The sequence below is a fragment of the Echiichthys vipera genome (genome assembly GCF_963691815.1).
Source record: "Echiichthys vipera genome assembly, chromosome: 13".
NCBI lineage: Eukaryota > Metazoa > Chordata > Actinopteri > Perciformes > Trachinidae > Echiichthys > Echiichthys vipera.
This window is the reverse complement of record NC_139838.1, coordinates 20,195,320-20,213,970: the sequence shown is the minus strand read 5'-3', so window position 1 is coordinate 20,213,970 and position 18,651 is coordinate 20,195,320. Positions and strand designations below refer to the sequence as shown.

The 18,651-nt window shown below is 42.8% G+C and overlaps 2 protein-coding genes across 3 annotated transcripts; one reads left to right on the top strand and one right to left on the bottom strand.

The window, feature by feature from the left end:
• Window positions 1-3,091: 3,091 nt before the first annotated feature.
• Window positions 3,092-11,034, bottom strand: LOC310955281 (SH2 domain-containing adapter protein E-like). Its single transcript, XM_083925089.1, has 6 exons — window positions 10,421-11,034; window positions 7,811-7,937; window positions 6,358-6,594; window positions 5,701-5,959; window positions 5,165-5,284; window positions 3,092-4,377 (listed from the first exon to the last, which is right to left on the bottom strand). Exons 1-6 carry the CDS (start codon window positions 10,931-10,933, stop codon window positions 4,194-4,196), a joined length of 1,440 nt encoding a protein of 479 aa, XP_083781215.1. The 5' UTR covers window positions 10,934-11,034; the 3' UTR covers window positions 3,092-4,193.
• A 1,751-nt stretch (window positions 11,035-12,785) lies between these two features.
• On the top strand, window positions 12,786-17,817 carry pygo2 (pygopus homolog 2). Of its 2 annotated transcripts, none has more exons than XM_083925489.1 (3): window positions 12,786-13,654; window positions 14,281-14,333; window positions 14,450-17,817. In XM_083925489.1, the coding sequence occupies exons 1-3, from the start codon at window positions 13,603-13,605 to the stop codon at window positions 16,106-16,108; spliced, it is 1,764 nt and encodes a 587-aa protein (XP_083781615.1). In that variant the 5' UTR covers window positions 12,786-13,602; the 3' UTR covers window positions 16,109-17,817. The 2 variants fall into 2 exon arrangements, with proteins under 2 accessions (XP_083781615.1, XP_083781616.1); XM_083925490.1 differs by having other exon boundaries at window positions 12,824-12,926.
• The last annotated feature ends 834 nt before the right edge of the window (window positions 17,818-18,651 follow it).

The window sequence follows — 18,651 nt, the reverse complement described above, 5'->3', positions numbered from 1 at the left end:
TTGTGTTCAAATTTAGTGCTTAATAAAAGCAATGCAATTCCAACAGGTTTGTTTACGTAGTAATAGAGAGTTGTTGATGTTTGTTCTTGTGTGTAAGAGTCGTGAGCCAGGGTGAGACAGAGTTATGCTCTGGGAAGTGAGTTCTCAGGCACATGGCCATTTCAATCACACTGGGACAAACGATTACTCGATGGCTCGATGGCTCGAGGCCATCCTGCAAACAGTATCTAAAAACACGCCTGACCTTACAAGGTGAGCTGCTTCAATCTAAAAGCCAAGAGTCTCTCTGCTGATGGATCACACGTGGCAGGTGCTGCCTGTGTGAGGAAAGAAGACGAGCAACACAAAGCCAGACCATGTCAGTGGTGCGGAGCCTGAAGCATCAGATAAGGATGGCAGGGGCACTTCGGTTACCGACAGAGCAGGTCAAGCGACACCCAGATGTCAAGACACCACGTCTGTCAGACAGTCGTGCAGCGATCTTGTTAAGCTGTCGCGCAAACCTGAGAGTGGGCAGCGACTGCATGAGAGTGGGGTGGCAAACATGTGAGAACAAAATGAAATTATTCATTCGAGTATACAGTAGCATTGATGGCTTCAGGTCTATATCATGTGATGATTAATTCCTTTCCAGGTGTAGCTCGCTCGCTCTCGGGTAGAATTTGAGAAGGCCCGCTTTCCTCAGGTTCATGAAATCCATCTTGACGGAAGACCGCAGGGAAACCTTATGGCCGCAGCACACTGCCAGAGAGGAGTCAGGAGACATATGAATTACAAGGACCTGGCACTCCTAATTCGTAAAGAACAGCTTTGATATAACAGGAAGCGGTGGAAAGTAACTCATCACATTTACTCCAGTACAGTGCAAGTTTCAAAGGGCCCATATTGTGCTGATTTTCAATTCAATTCAATTCAATTATATTATATTTATAGTGTCAAATCATAACAAAAGTTATCTCAGGACACCTTACAGAGTAGGTAAAGACCATACTCTATCTTATTTATGATTTACATAGACCCCACAATTCCCCCGTAGAGTACGGTTTCCACCGACATGGCCATCTGAATATACCTGTAATTAACATCTGTTTGAAATGCTCTGTTTTGGTCTGTCTCTTTAAAAGCCCAGTCTTCTCTGAGTGGTTAGTATTAGTGGTGCTCTTACCGTACTGCCCCGAGCTAATCAATGGGGGCCGCATTCGGCTCTGGGATTTCTCCATTAATAGTTCATACATAAAAAACTGTCTCGATGGCTTATTTGATGTAAGTGCTGAAAAATACCATGGATGATTTTGCACCGAATTACACTTTAAGGTACTGTTAATTTCAAGAATACTTTGGCGGTAGTAGCTCAGTCCATAGGTAACTTGGCTGGGAACCAGAAGGTCGCTAGTTTGAGTCCCTGTGTGGACCATGAATGGAGTGTGGACTGGTGGCTGGAGAGGTGCCAGTTCATCTCCTGGGGACTGCCGAGGTGCTGTTGAGCAAGGCATCGAACCCCAACTGCTTGGGGTGCTGGTCACTGGCAGCCCCCTCGCTCTAACATCTCTCCTTAATTGCATGCAAAATGAATCATAGAGTGAAAATTTAATGTCCCCATTGCGGGACAGATTAAGGAATTCTTCTTCTTTTACTTCTTCTCAGATTCATACATACAGAGTAACTTTTTAGGTTATTTTTTATAAATAATTACAGTGAAATTGGTAAAGATTAAACTTGTGTGTCACATTTGAGATGTCAATGAGTTGTTAGCACTTCCACCAAACACATTTCCCCTCTTAACTTCCAAAGTTTTTTGTTTTTTTAACTGTTTAAATTAGCCAATAATTTACAGATTATTAGATCAAAGGAAAGCCCAAAAATTAAAACAAATTTGTGAGGCAGAGCTTTTTTTCTTTCTTCTTTCCCCCTGATGATTCATCTCACAGCTCCTCAGATTCATCTCATACTTTAAAACTTTCAGTATATCTTGTTGACACATTTGCATTGATGTACGTATAATATTAAAGTAAATGATCTTAATACTTCTTCCACCACTGACAACAGATTTATTTTTCCTATAGCTGCAGGTTAAGGGGTTTCACCTGCGATACCTCTGGTTTTGGAGTAATGACATCTAACGTGTGGGTCACTTGCCCTCATGAATTAAAACGCAAACTCTGGATCAAATAGTGGCAGACAGTGATGGCAGTGTCCTCCCTGAGAGTCAAGGTGACAGACAGATATCAGCCTCGGATAACACCGACAGAGTGAGGGAAAGGAGAGGGGCGAACGATACGTAACAAAAGATGTGAAGGACAGAAGGTCGGTGTCAATTCCTCTTTTTTTTCCCTTCACATTAAACATCCTTGACACAGGTGTAATGATACTACTCCTGCTCTTTGTCAACTTTAGTGCTGCGTTTAGCTACCTTAGATCTACACATGGCATGCCCGCGGTGCTCCTTGCAGGTACCCAAGATGTTTGTCCTCAACATGATCCTCAGCTGAATCTAATATCCACACTAGACCTTTCCTCCTAACCTGTTCACTCTAGCCCGGCATAATAATATGTCCCCTTTTAGCGAAATGGAGCGCTAAACTTCCAGACAAATTACCAAACCACTGAAACACTATCAAGCACTTGCAGTTAAAAGATTCATTATGCTCAAAAGTGCCCTCATTCAGTCTTTCAGATGTCTGTGAAGAGGATGGTTCCTCAGGGAGGATGAGGAGGTTTGATGCTTTGATCACTCCATTTCAGAAAACACATCACTGACACAAACACCCTCACACTTGTGTTGTTCGTGTTGTTGATTTATTGGGATCGGAGAGAGAAGCTCCAGCATCAAGATTCAGGACCTTTTTATTTCTTCTAATCTGTTTTACAACAGGTCTCTCTCCTTGTATGACTTCTGCTTCAGTGCCAATAACTACAAACTGAACTCTGTATGTTTGAAGAGACATCAAAATTGGCAGACCTCCAGAAAATATACAACATTAGACAAAACTGAACCTTAGTTACATCATTTTTTAATGTCATCCTGGCAGATCAGAGTTCTCCAAATGATTTCCAGCATTTCTCTGATTTAAGAGTACACATGTCGAATGAGTTACATTTTGAATACACAAAGAAAAAATAAGACTTCAGTGAATATAATTTATACCACTTCTTAATTTGGTGTTCTGCTTTCACACCAGGGGGCATTAAACCCTGTGGGACAACAACATTCTCATTTCTTTTGTTTAATTTCTCGCAATATGTGTCATTCATTTCTTGCACTTATATCTAGAAATGATCCTGGTTTGTAGATCAAAAGAAGTCTGACAAAAGCCAGTGACTTATTTAACCTCAAATCTTGTTTCAGTCTGGACTTGCTTAGCTGAAAATTCAGTTAAAGCTGAAATGTAGTCACAGTTCTTGTCATAAAAAATCACTGACTATTGTAATGGTTCTGGTAATGGCCATGGTCCTTCAAGCACATTGCATCAGGGTGAATCACTGACTCTTCACAGTGCAGATAATACAGTGGAAACAACTCCCTCATTCACAGTAAAACAGAGGAAATCCTCGAGGGGCATCGGTTACAGACTTCTAAGCATAAGAGCATAAATTAGAAATATGCTTTAAGCACGCACATTAAAGTAGATTATCTTTAGTCATATCTAGATAAGTGTGATGATATGCTTGTGCATGGATTTAACCAACTATCATTTCTGAGGAATGAAGAGAATTCTTTGTGTTGGCATGTTGGTGCAGTGTACCGGCACATCCACCAGAGGGAGAAAGACATCCACAAACAAGTGTGGGTCCATCCATGTCAAAAGTCCTTTCTGGTTTATTTCACAATAATAAAATGTAAATTTCACAAAAACGAGTCTAGGTCCCAATCCAACTCCAAATTACATTTCATTAAAAGCCGTCGTCTGCATTTGTTTTAATGCAAAAAAGCAGTCTAGATGTTTTGCATCAAAGTAAAATAAAGACAGAAGAAACCATCCAGAGAGATACAGAGTGAGCTGCAAATGTTTTCTGATCATCAAATTTAAAAAATCTGACACAAAGTAGGGTCAACCAAGTTATACAGTGAGACAGAGCAGTAGAAGTACACACGGCTCACAGAGGTGAGGTTTTGGCTGATTTCTGGAAACATTTTGTCTATGCAGGCCCAGAGGTGTGTTTGTTTTGTATACCTAAGCGGGGCTGGGGTGGAGTCAGTGGATGCGAGGCACCGGGTGCAGCAGAGTCATGTGCTCGGCGCCGTTAAAAGGCAGACGCTGAGAACAGTAGTGGTGCACCACCTCGGGGATGCTGGGGAACACGCAGCTGCTCTGGTCCAGGGTGTAGCCGTTTTCTTTGGTCTGGGCGACAATGATATGAACGCAGCCTTGGCTCGTCCTGAGTCACACACACACACACACACAAGAGGAAAAGGGGAGACGAGAATGATCAGTTTTACATAATTTTGCATCACTGATACAAGACTGATATAAATTCATAGATTCTGGTCTGTGTTGTCAGCATGAGAGACTTGTCATGTAAACAGAACCTGTTTGTCAAATTCAAGCAATAATTATGGATCTTATTTTGCATTATAATTTTGATCATATTGATTTCAATTACTGGTATGCATTATATTCATTACTGGACATTTAAAAGTTCAGAGATAAAGCTAGCATTATTCTGTCTGATATCAGAAAAACATAAAAAAGTGTTGGTCTGTCTGCTGTTTCCAATACAGTTGGTCATAAATATATTTTTTTATTTATATAAAAGGCATAATACTTCCCTACAACATCTCAGCATATTAGTTTTTTAGCAAACAAACTCAATCAGGACTAAATGGTGAATTTGTTAGGGACTATTTTTAGCTGCGGACTGATACAGATTTGGGCTCTAGTGAGTATTTACGGCAGCAGGACAATTTTTCCAAAATGAAGTAACAAATTAGCCAATGTAAAACAGTGTGGCTTACTGATGTGCGAAATGTACTGTTTTTTTCTGGTCTTTAAAAATACTGAATTTTCCCAGTGTTATCCTTTAAAAAGTTATGGTAAAAAAGTGAATTATGACACAAACCACTTTCCAGTGCTGTGTTTGCAATTTACAAATACAGTTTAATCCCGGCAGAGTGATCAATGAGTAACTTTTCAGCTCTTGAATTGCACTTTCAGGTTGCACTCACTTGAGGGCGATGGAGTACTTGCTGTTGTCCGATTCGCTGTTTCTGACCAGGAAGCTTGCCTCTTTGCAGGACTGCAGCTGAAACTCCGCCTCCTGACGAGTCACACAGCCATGGTACCAGCTGAGACAGAAGGTGGGAGTGAAGGAGTTTACATTTCATCTGCTTCTGATCAAGTCTAGAACCTCATTCCCCCCCAAAAAAACCTTGGAAACAAACATAAATCTTACGCAACACTGACATCTATGAAATCTGGGAGTGAGGTTTACTGCAATACCATATGAATTCATTGAAATAGTTTGGGTGTGACTGTATTGAAGGTCTCATATTGTAAAAAGTGAGATTTCATGTCATTTTTACTATGGACAGAGAGCGAATACAGGTATATTCAGACAGACAGTATGTATAAAATAATTTGTTTTTTAAACATTAAAGCATGTAAACATATTCTAGTAGAAACCCAAAACACAAGTATGAACCTGAAAATGAAGTAAACATTGAGGTAAAATGCTGTTTTTTGCGTCAGTTCACCTCCTCACCTCTGTTTTTCCAGGGGCAGGGAGGGGTCAACACAGCAGGCCTCAGTTTCAGGGTTGCTGCCGGAGGTGGAGGGGGGTGACAGAGTCGGAGGAGAGGATCGCAGGATCTTCTGGGTCCAGCTTTTCTGCCTCAGATGCTGCTGCTGCTGCTGCTGCTGCTGCTGCTGCTGCTGCTGAGCGGGCGGATGTTGCGGCTGCCTGGTGAGTGTTTGGTGTGGTGTCTCATCTTTGGTTTGGCGTTCAGGGCTGTCAAACTGTGCTGGGGAAAACGAGAGATGAGAGCAGATATGAACTCATTTGAAGAAACAACTGACTATGCCTGAGAAGGAGCCACAGCCTCAGGTAAACACAGAATAAGAAGACAACAGTTTGATGATTCATGCAAGATGTTTAATATGCTTTTGGTCTCTGCAGCAAATCAAATATAAATGTGGGAGCAGGCCCAAGTTGTTGTTGTTTTGAACAAATACTTCATATTGATCTCAGGCAGAGAGGAGGCAGGGTTGTCTGAGTTCAGCAACACTTTAGCCAGTGATGTATTAAAGCTATTTTAGATATAAATAAGAAAATTGTTAACAATTCAACAGTGCCTCAGTTCGGGTGTGCACAGAAACAAACATGTCCTTGGGGCTAATTTGTAACAAATGTCTGATGTACCTGACAGAGTTCTAACAATATGCTCCTTCTTCCACTCCCAGGGCAGCTCGTACTCAGTGGAGGGTCGAGGATCCAACTCGGGCCGAGTTACCGTCGTCTTGTCGCCGTCACCGCTTCCCTCATACGGGACGTCATATATCTGCAAGGGCACAGGTTGACCTTCCTCCACCGCTGCCTCACTTGCCTCCATCAGCACACACACCCTCAGCAGGTCCTTGGACCCCCGACGTCTAATCTCTTTGCAGGTAGAAAACAAGGGATTAAAGATTAAAATCTCTTCTGAGAGATCAGCATAGAACCACCACCTGGAGAGGAAGTCTGGACTGATGTATGACGCCATCAGCATCAACTGTCTGTGAACACCAGAGCAAAACTAGCCAAGATAGGATGGGAGGTCGTCACAGTCAGAATTATTGATAGGCTTCAATAATCATAATAACAGTGCTACTTCTAAGGTATGGAGTCACAGAAGTGCCATAAAAACAAATAATAAATCTGTACAATAATAAGAAAACAAATGTGGAAATACAAGGAGGAATAAATGGAATAATAAATAGCATATTACTGCCATTATGTCATTATGAATAAATGAAAAAATAGGTTGCGAATTAATAGATTTTGTTGCAGAAGAAATTAGTTATACAGTCCAGTCATTCAAAGGGATTTTTCACAACCTGGCTGCCCAAAGGTTTTTGCATAGAATGACGCCACACAACTTTTAAACCCCTTACAATAGGTGATTCTGGTAAGTATGATGTCAGCTGCTGTAGTGTTGATCATAACACTGTCCTCTCATAGCCTTGCTGATTGAGTCACAGTGACATCAGCCTCTTGTTTACTTCCTCAGTATGATTTAAGACTCATAAATCGACTCAGTCACATCATCACATCCTCTGAGGAGGCCTGGAAGTAGCACAGGCACTGATTGAAGTAAAAATCTACTAGAGCACACTGCAATAAAGCATTTTTACATTCACAGCAGGCTATTGTGTAACCCTTTTAGTTAAAACAATGGAGGGATGGAATGAAAGGTCAGGAAAGCATGTGATTGGAGGACGGACCACCAGTCTTCCTAGATGCTGGGAAGTTTTGATAAATGGTCAGACAGGTCCATGTAGGGGGTTACACAGAGCTGCGTCCGAGAGGGCACTTCCTTTTTAGAGAATAGTACCAGGAAACAGAGACAGGAAAGAGGAAGCAAGGGCAGGAAACTGCACCCATTGTCCGAACGCAGCACAGTTGCCTGGCAACCCCATGGGGTGAAGAGAGCACTATGGGAGCGAGTTCATGTTCTCACTGCTCGGCCGGCAGAGACTGAAAATGGGAATCCTGTCATTCACACGGGGGCTAACGCAGCTGTACAGATTCAGTGATTCAGAGACTGAATGAAAAATCAGCTCTTCCTGTCACAGCTACAACAGAAGGCAGAAAGAGTTTTCGATGAAAGTCTCACCAGTAATCATCTGCTGGGCGTCATAAGGCTCCATGTAACCATCGTTCTCCCCGACCCTCTCTGCCTCTCTTTGCTCTCTGGTCTTCTGAGCATCAAAGGGATCTGCATAATCCTCAAGGATAATCACCTGGATTAAAAAAAACAACAACAACACAGGAAATCACCATTTTTCAAGCTTTAATAGATACTTAAAACTCTGAAAAACAACACAAAATTTAAGAATGCCACCAAATATTATAGGTCTAAATTGGGCCAGGCAAATAAAAGAAACAAGGATTCCTCAAGTCTGAAGTTCCCAGCAGCTACAATATACTGACTGCAGAGGGAACAGCTTTCACCACCTGCAGAAGAGTCGATAAAGATGGCAAAAAATAATAGATACATGGTTAAATAGTCCAACCTCTGCCGCTCCAAATGGAAGCAGTACAAATGAAAAAAGAACAGTGTTAAATATCATCCGGTTTTTAAAAGTTTTGTCTATAAAATGTCAGAAAGTAGTGAAAAATGCCCATTGTACTTTTGCCAAAGGTCTTGTTTGTCTGAACAAGAGTCTAAAACCTAAAGATATTCAATTCAGTATCTTATATGTTAAAGAAAGAAAGAAAGAAAATCCTCACATTTGAAAGATGGAAGTGTCAAAAGTTTGGCATTTTCATCAAAGTAGTTGCTGATTAACTTTCGATCAACTAATCGATCACTTGTATAAGCCAGTGTATTAGTTCAAATGAATACGCTTAACACGTGATGGGTGGAGCCGTTCTGGATTCACATATAAAACTAACTGCAGCTAAGACTACATCACACCTCTTCTTGTCCCACTCTCTTTGCATTCATATGTGTCTGTTCACCACTTCTGTTCTGTTGCACCAGTCATGGCTGACTGTCATCTCAGCTTATCAATGCCATATAATGTCTTGTTTGTTTTACAAGCCACTGGCCAAGAGACAATGGCATGCCGTAAAATAAAAAGTTGTGTCTCTCTAATCACTTCCAGTCATGTTCCCTTGCCAGAGGCATGTTGGCATTTGTTGATGTTTGAATAAACAAGCAGACGCTTCACAGGCTGAGACTGAGAGTGTTGAGGTTTGTTTTAGAGAGGTTTCGATCCAGACTGCAACACAGACACAGATTTTCCTTGGTCAAGTTATATATACATATAGCAGACAGTAACTCCATCAATAAAACCCTGCAGCCGCTGCAAACATGACTTTGACATCCAGAAAGGGGATTTACTCCCTTTCCGAAATATGAAACTCCCGTTTTATTCTTCCTCTCTTTTATGTCTTTTTTTCTCACCATCGCTCTGCTATCACCACTTCACTATCTTTTTTTCAAAGCCAAGCTGGAGGGGACTTGGCTTAGCACCTGAGTGTCAAATAACTATGCTTTTTATAACACGATAGCCTTCTTCACCAGGGGGCCTGCATCTAGTGAGGGGGGGGGGGGGGGGGGTACTGAGCCAGATTACATAGAGGAGAGGAAGGTAAGGCCTCATGTCTGACCATAGCTTTGTATTCACAGCGAGGAAGGTGGGTGTAAAGGCGAGGGGCGGAGAGGAAGAGAAAGAGAGATAAAAAGACAGACTGGGAGGAGTGGACACAATGGGTTGAGCGGAGACAAAGGAGAGGGAGACACAAAAACTGTGATATCAAGTGATATAACAAGATTGACACCACATTATTTTTGTTGCACTGCTGAGAAAATCAGTTTAATTTTGCATCTTAACATGAAGGATCAATCAGCAGTGGTTTACCTAAGTAAAAGAAGTTATACCTACAAATACCCAGTTAAAAGTAAATTAAATGTGGATGTCATAGCAACAAAAGTACTCATTAGGTGACAGAATGTCTTGTTAGGTTACAGTATCATTATATGAGATCATGATGACGAGTACTAAAAGTGAAGGTACTGCAGAGTGGCCCATTATTAATATATAGTTATTGATCCACTAATGTGTAAGCATCGCTAATGTAAAGGTGGGGCTAATTTGACTTTATATTGGCGCACTGCCAGGCACCTAACTCTAAGACACCATGACACCTCTATGACACCATTGGTTGTATTTTGTATTAATAAATCTAATGTGTAAAGTAACTAGCGACTCAAACAGCCAATTAAAAGTAAAATAGAGATGAATAAAGTGAAATATTTCGATCTGCAAATCTGGTATTCAGGAAACTGAAATACTCAAGGAGAATAAAGTATCTCAGGGAAAACCTTAGATTACATTTGATGTTTATTGGTGTATTAACATGTTAGAGGTCATTTTAACAACTTTACAAAGGTTTCGGAGTAATCATTAACATTATATCATTCTATAAGCCAATGATAGTTTTTTTAGGTTTAAATGTTAATAGGAAAAGTAAAGTCAGATAAATGCACTAGTGGAAAAAGTGCAATATTTCTTTAAGAAATGTAGCCAAATTGAATAAAAAGTGGCACAAAATGAAAATACTCAAAATTGTTTGCAGTTCTTGAGAAACTGGCAGTGTTTTAAAGGGGGAATGTATGCTCCCTTGTTATATAAATAATGAAACTACATCAAGAAAGAAAAATACACACCATCATAAAGTTACAAGAGAAACGGATCTTTAATCGGTTAATACTCACTGTTTCTGTCTTGCACTGGACTGGTTTCTCTGCTTCAGGTACCACTTGATTGGTGATGGTGTTGCTGTTAAAGTTGGGGCTTTTATCCAGTGTGTCCACTCTGATCAGCCGGTTGATGTACGAGTTGGCAGATGGAGAGCTTTTCAGAGGTCTGTGCTGCTCCTCAAACACCGGCTCTGCTTTGGAGTTCTTGCGACTTTTCCCGGACAGGAGGTTGTCCCAAACCTTTCCATCTTTCTGGGAGCTTGCACCGTTTTTACCCAGCTCTGTGGCTGAGTTCTTTCGGTTTCTCCCGGACAGTAGAGACCCAACTCCGCCACCTCCTCCTCCGCCTGTGCTGTCACCGGAGGAGTTTTTGCGATGGCCTGTTTTGGAGGCTGTTGTTTTGGTACCGATGCTGGCCACCAGTCCGGCTTTATTGGCTCTGGGTTGTGAGCCTGATTCGGAGGCTGAGCGGATCCTGTCGGTACCATTCTTCAGATTGATGGGGAACTCCTTGAACCACTTTGCCATTGTAACTCCGATGGAAACCAATAAACCTCTGTGTCTGCTCCGACACCTTTTAGCGCCATACACCGCAGGGCCCCAGAGACGCACCTTTAGAAATCACAGCCCAACAAAAGACTTCCGCTGCTTTATTCTAGGATACAGCGTGCAGACTGCAGATCTCCACACCTCACTTTAAAGCATGGCATAAATGCTTTCAAAAGTTAATGGCTCTGTTCTTAAACCACCGATTTAAAAAGAAATGCTTAAAAACGAACAAAAAAAAGAAAAAAAAACAAATACCACTACTTTATCCCATTTGTGATTCTTACACCTGTCCCTTCCGCTGCTCAGAGAAAACGTTTATTCCCTTTGCATGAAAAGATGTCTTCGGAGTGGGAAGACCCGAAAGAAGGCAAAGTTCTTCTTGCTTCTGATTTGTGGTCCCATTCCCAGAGTGGCTTATCTGGTCTTTCACAACTTTCCACTATCGCAATGAGGCTCCTGACTGCGCCTGGAGTATAGAGGGGAGGGGGCATCTGAAGGCGAGAGGGGGAGGAAGGGCCGGTGGGCGGTGATACGTTTTTAATTGTGACACCATGGGAGACTAACCATTTACAATATTTATGCTTAGGTAACCCACCAAGGATATAGACACCTTTATTATTATTTAGCTTTATAATGGATTTAGCCTCTATTATAACTATAATATGCGATAACAATACGAGTCAATATGACTTTTTTTTTCAGATAACGACTTTAATTGAACTTGATAATTATGTTAGACGTTGAATATGGAGAATGAGCAGAACACCGCCATCTAGTGTCTCAAGATCGTAGTAGCAACAACAAAATATAATTAAAAGCAGTCAGGTTGCCATGTTCGTCAGACCCGGTCTAGTATCCGAGAGGAGGAGTCTGTTTGAGCCTGTTTGAACCCAACGGCAAGTCGCACCATAAAAACAAGTATTACAGAGGAGTTTGACCGACAGTTACCGCTAAGTAAACATGAAAGTTAGCTTACGATCTAGGAGTAACGTAGCCATTTGGGCTTGCGTTTTAATGCCATTGAACTCCTTTATCTCAGTCCATGGAGTGAATGCTTGGCCTATATTGACTCTGGTTTTTGCCCGTCTCCGGTGACTCAGCTGCTGGGACAAATAAGCAGCTGCAGGATTGGCAAACTCCATTTCACCAGTGCCAGCCTGCAGTAGCTGCACCCAACAACAGACAACCCTGGCAACCTGCAATGCCAGCGCTATTGGCTGATACAATGTAAAAAGAATGTGACAGAAAGTCATGTCAAACCTGTCAAAAAGGTTTTCAAATATTAATTTAGACATAAATTTAGCATAGTATTTTTTATGGAAAACCAATACTTTCATTCTGTACCTCTCAAAACACCCACCCTTTATTATTTTAAATACTTTAGATTTTCATAAAGATTCTACATATTCAACCTTTAATATTTTGGTGTTGGACGTTAATTCAATATTAATCACAATATAACTTGATAATGTGCTTAATTGGCTGTCTAATTAACGTCCACCCCTTCTTTAATAATTGTACAGGGTATTGTAGAGGAATGGTCTGTTCTGAGCTGCTCCACATATACCACTGAAAGGTAACATACTCATACTATACATGGATGGAAACAGTGTATACGACGGCGATACGGATAGTTCTTCAAAATATAATGTTATAATATCTTATAATATGTAATACAACCTGTGTTTTAATCATAATATATGAAAATGTCATTGTTTATTCATGAAGTGTACTCATCGACACCCCCATAGTTTGCGGTGAAATGGAACCTCCCATGGTGCGCGATACTTGTGCTTGTCCCTCTTTGTCCGGTGGCGATAGAAGGGCCACGATAATTATGGCAAAAAATTTGCGTTTTTTTGAATGAATTATAGTTGAATGGTGGATCAACAAGCATACACACCCGTGTGAGGACAATGACACACCAGAGAGTTTCAATTTAAAGGACAGCAGAGCAACGGAGAAAGAAAGGGTACAGTTTGCTTCCAAAAAAGACAAGTCTGCAAGATGGCTTAGCTATCTTCAGTGGCATGCTAACGTTAGCTAGCAAGCTAATGTTAGCATAGTAAACAAACAGTTGATTCAATTATCTGATTAATGCTGTGATAAGTGGAATTAAGTGCACATTCTCACACATGAGTGTACGAAGGACAAATTTCGGATAAGTGTTCCAGTGTTGTTGCCGCTAACTGGGTTGAAATCTCAACGCTAGCTAACTAGCTTTAGCCACGTTACTCAATGTGGCTAGTTAGCCGAGGTAGTAACTAGCCACATCTGTAAGTGATCATTTATACAGGGAGAGGGGGGTTTGCTCAGGTAACCAGGTAACCGGGCAACCAGTTTCACTCAGTTAATGCTCGTAGCAACAAGACGAGACTGTGACGTTGTATTTGGTGACCAAATCCCGGCGTGACAGACAAATTGTGGCGAGAGATTTTGCAGCTGTAAAAGGAGTTTGCAGACCTGGGCCGGCGTTATAATATAATCATATACGCGTTAAGTTACTGCTGTGATGATTAGCATTTTAGCGATATTGGCAGATTCCACCCACTCGGCTCATAAGCCTTCAAGACGTCGTCATTTTTAACTTTTTTTTCTTGCATATGCACGGGTGATATGCCACTTCACCGACAGTCATATTAGCTTAAATGGCTGCCGAATCGGGGAGACTACTGGCGGGACAAGGAAAACGAAGCAAAGGTAGGAATTTATTTCACCCCATCTCCCCCCAAAATCAGATCGGATTCATCCATTACTGCGCTGCACAAATGGGCTGCACTGGTGCTGTTCCCTTCTCGCCTCCCCCCATGTGTAAACTTCCCGACTGTCTCCGGTGGTGGCTTGTTTCTCACAGAGTGGGATCTGTGAACGGGTTTCATGTCTATCTTGCTATAAATGTAACCTTCAACTCCCGTTTCCTCGTTCTCATGTCTTCGTCTTTTCCTGTCTTCCCTCATTGACCTTACCTCTTCTGCCTCTTGTTTGCGGCCTCTCTCTCCCTCTTGCCTGGGTCATTTTGGTCTGCCTGGGTCATTTGCGATTCAAGGCTTTCATAACCTTGGTGATGATAACCGCCTGGATGTTCAGCATCTTGTCCTCATGCCAGTCTATGTCCCCCATCATTGAATCCATCTCAACTGTTGGACTTTAAAAAGAGGCCCTAGGTCTAAAAGCTGCTCCACTCTGTCACTCAGGGGTATTGGCCAATCCAAATGTGATGGTACGCTTGATTGGTGGTGGACCATGAGACACGGAGGCCTATTTTTGTTGTGGCTAATATTATATTTTCCCTTTCCACCCCTTCCCTCCGTATTACGCTATCTCAGCTTCACAGATGAAGAGCCCGGAGAAGAAGAAGGCGAGGAAATCCACCAACCAGGTAATAGTTGTTTTGTTGGAAACAATTTCCTCAGTATGTGACAAGACGACTGCTAAAAGGAGAAACTAAATATATATATAAAGTATTCTGGGTTTTTTTTGTTTGTTATTTTTTAGGCGGCAGGATTCTCTCACCTCACAGAGTTTGCACCCCCTCCTACTCCCATGGTGGACCACCTGGTCGCCTCCAACCCATTCGACGATGACTTTGGGCCCCCATCCCGACCTAGTGGGGCCGGTGGACCAGGTAGTGCTCCATTTCTTCCCAGCCCTGGCGGAGGAGGTGGATATGGAGGTGGAGGCAGAATGGGTGGTGGTATGGGCTTCATGGGAGGCCCAGGAGGACCAGGCGGTGGCCAACCTGGACGGAGGCCACCATTCGGCCCTCCATCCAACGCTGGACCTCATCACCAGCTAGGCTTTGGGGGAATGCCTGGCTTTGGAGGTGGCGGTGGGGGTGGCGGTGGGGGAGGAGGTGGTGGTGGTGGATTCCCCCCTGGTGGCCCTTCTCAGTTCAATATGCCACCAAACTTCAGTCCACCCATGCACCCTGGGCCAGGGTTCAATCCCATGTTGTCTCCAGGGGCTATGGGAGGTCCCGGGGGAGGGGGGCCACCCCACCCTCGGTTTGGCATGCCTCCACAGCAGCAGCACGGACAAGGCGGACACCCATTCAACAGCCCACCGTTACCTGGAGGTGGAGGCCCCAGAGGGCCGCCGCATGGCCCCCTGCCTCCCATGGGAGGCGGCATGGGTCCTGGGATGAACATGATGGGTGGCATGGGTGGTGGCCCAGGAGGTAACATGGTGGGAGGGTTACCAGGTATGCCCCCTCAGGGACAGTTCCCTCCCTCACAGGATGGCCCCTACCCTGGCCCCAGTCCTCCAGGGCCAGGTAACGAGGATGGAAAGAACTTTGGTGGTGGAGGGGCTCCGTCTGGGCCTCAGCAGCAGCAACAACAACAACAACAGCAGCAACAGCTTAGCCTAAATCCCAACGGCCCCCCGCCCAATAATACCACTCCTGGCCCTCCTCCTAATTCTGGGCCACCACAGCCAGGAGGAGGCTTCCCTGGCCACCCTGACGTCCAGCAGTCCAACGCCAATACACCTGGTCAGCCTCCCTCTGCACCGCCACAGCCTAACCCCAACTCTTCTCCTACTGGTCCCCTGAATGGATCAGGCCAGCCCCAGCATCCACCTACCAGTCAGCTACAACCCCCCAGCAATACAAACACCCCCAACTCTAACAACTCTACCCAGCAGCAGCAACAATCTACTCCACCTAACTCTGCCGCTGGCTCCACCCCATACAACCAGCAGAACAACACCCCTGGTGCTGGTGGTCCCATGTCAAACGCAGCCCCCAATTCAGGTCAGAACAGCATGACCAACAACAACGGGGGCAACACTCCTGGCAGCAACCCCAATCCCCCCTCTAACTCCACTTCAACCCCAAACACCCAGTCTCCCCTGCCCCCTGGCCCTGCTGCCCCCTCAACTGGGCCTGGGAAACTCGGTGGCCCCGGGATGGTCTTCCCTTGTGGCCTCTGTATGGCGGAGGTGCATGACGATCAGGATGCCATTCTGTGTGAGGCATCGTGCCAACGCTGGTTCCACCGTGACTGCACAGGCCTGACAGAGCCAGCATACGGGCTGCTGACTCGAGAGAGCGCTGCCGTTTGGGCCTGTGACTTCTGCATCAAGACCAAGGACATCCAGGCTGTGTTTGTGCGCCAGGGATTAGGCCAGCTGGTGGCAGCTAATGAGAGTTGAGGAGTGGATGACAAAGGAGCAGCGTTGAGGTCTATTACATGAGGACAAATGGAGACATTCTTTGCTTTGATCCAACTGAGTGACCTGTGTCATGTCAGCTACATGCCCAACTTTCTCTTAACTAGCCCTTTACTTGTTCACTACACAGCTACACAGCGAAACTCAGTCATTGACATTCATGCTTATATATAGCACTCTGAGTGACTCTTGGTAAATGACCCCCCCACACACACACCCCACCCTCCTGAAGGAGTCAAATCATGATGAATGTTAAAACTACACAGTCCTTCAGACATCTAGCCTGCCAACCAGCAAAGCACTGACACCAACACACTACCTCACACACTTTGTGACTGACTGGCACGGATGCTCCCGCACTGACTGACTGTGATTGGCTCGCCACACTCATGCACCACATGAGTGTGATGATATTTCAAACACAAACACATGTTGGGCGGAGAAAGTAATGTTGAAATACTCCCCTATTGTGTATTGGCGCAATGATTTTTAAAGCATCAGCGTTCAAACTGAAAATGAAAACAGACACGATATATTAAATCTTCAAAATTGAAAACAATTATTGAAACAGTGCCTGAAACGGACGTGGGTTGCATTCATGAATTGATTCACAGCTTTACCAGGCATAAAAATGCTTCATACTAGCCCTGCCCGATCACATTTGTTACACTTTTTACTGCAAGCAAGTGAAAGAAAACTTAAAAGAAATCAATATATTGCAGCATTTTTTTTTGTTGTTTTGTCACTTCCTACACCCACACACATGCATACATACACAGACCTGTACTTATTGTATTTGTCATTTTGTGCTGATTAATCCAAAGGAGACCCCGGCTGAGATTTCATCGACACCTCACAGAGGATTTTACCACCAAAACACTTGTAAATATTAGGGCAAAACATTTGTCCGGAACTCCCATCAGTTGTGAACATGCCACAGAGTTGACCAATGAACAAAATAATAAGTTGAACTTAAGTGTCTCGGTTGTATTCAGTATGATGTTTTGGTTTTTATACAGTCCATTTGAGTCAACCATTTCTTTTTATCTCTGCAGTACACACGCATTGTGAAATCAGTGCTTTTGAATGGTGTTGGCATAGCAAGTAGTGACATCATGTCATATCAGATGTGCATAGTCCTTTAAAAAAATGAAAAAAAAGAGTGGGGGGGTGCATGTGAACCAATGCAGTAACTGTCTGATCTGTTTGTTTATATTCTGGTCTCTGCACTGCAAGAGGCCTTGAAGTAGACCAAATAACTTAAGAGCAAACAATTACCCATTTTTCACATTTCTGTCACGGTATAAGGTGTTTATAACTATCCTTCCTTCTCTCTTTCCTTATTTTTCCTTTATTCAATGTCCGAGCTGCCTTTCTTTTCTCGCTCTCTCTCTCAGCTGTTCCTTTTTATTTTGTACTGGTATTTGTGCTGTGCTCTTGCTCTGCTCTGGCGCCTCCTGGTGGAACCCGGAGGAACCAGTGAGTCCCACACCAGGTGGGGAAGGGAAAAGGTACTGAACTCTGAAGTAAAGACAGATTGTTTTTGTACTTGTCCATGTCTGTTTTTATTCACATTTTTTATGTTTGCTAATTGTTGTATTAAAATGCGGGGTGGAAAACCCAATGAGACGTTTAATAATGTAATTTCTTTGTCAGAATGACATCTTTAGTACAGTACAGTACTCTTTTTACGGTTTACTTTTTCCAAGGTCATCCTCAGTGATTTGTTTGAAGATTAACGTCTCAGTTTGTTGTGAAATTAATTTGAAAGAAGATATTTTGCAACAGTTATTTTGTGAAGCTTTGGGATATTCTTAATTGCTTACTTGTATAAAAGGGTAAAACTTCATTTTATGGGTCTGTTAATTCTTATTGTGCAAATGATTTCCAAGGGTTATTCGGGGGGGTAATTGGCAACAATTATCAGTAAAATAGTGACAGCGTTCAATAAGTACGCTTCAAATTAGTTCCAATGAAATGCTAAAATAGCATAACCAAGATCATTTTAGCCGTGGGCTCAGCAGCTGAGTATGCAAAAATACACAATTTGTCTAGAGGCAGTAGATGGTAAACTTTCCAGAGAGAAATTATTATGACAAATAATTATCTTAAATGGAGCTGTTCTTTCAAGGAAATCATCTTTATCCTCCATTGTGTCTCTCTGTTTTCTTTACTTGGTACTAAATTACACAGTTCTTTCCAGAAAATGTCAAAAAAAATCATAGGAGATTATTTGGCTATTTAATATAGTTGTGTGAGGCTCTTTACAAATAGTTAGATTTCACTTGAAAACACCGTCAACACTGATATGAGTAACCTTTTGATGTAAAGTGATGAGGTAAGATGATTTATCACAGGTCACGCAATAAAAGGGACAAATCTTAAAAGCTGAGTAAGTCAAAACACGAGTTTTTAAAATGTGAATTGTACTTTATAGTTTCAAATGTAATTTAATAACCATATATGTTAAAGCTATAGAAAGTAAATGGCCATGTTAACTTAGTTTCCTGAACTGCGTCGGTACT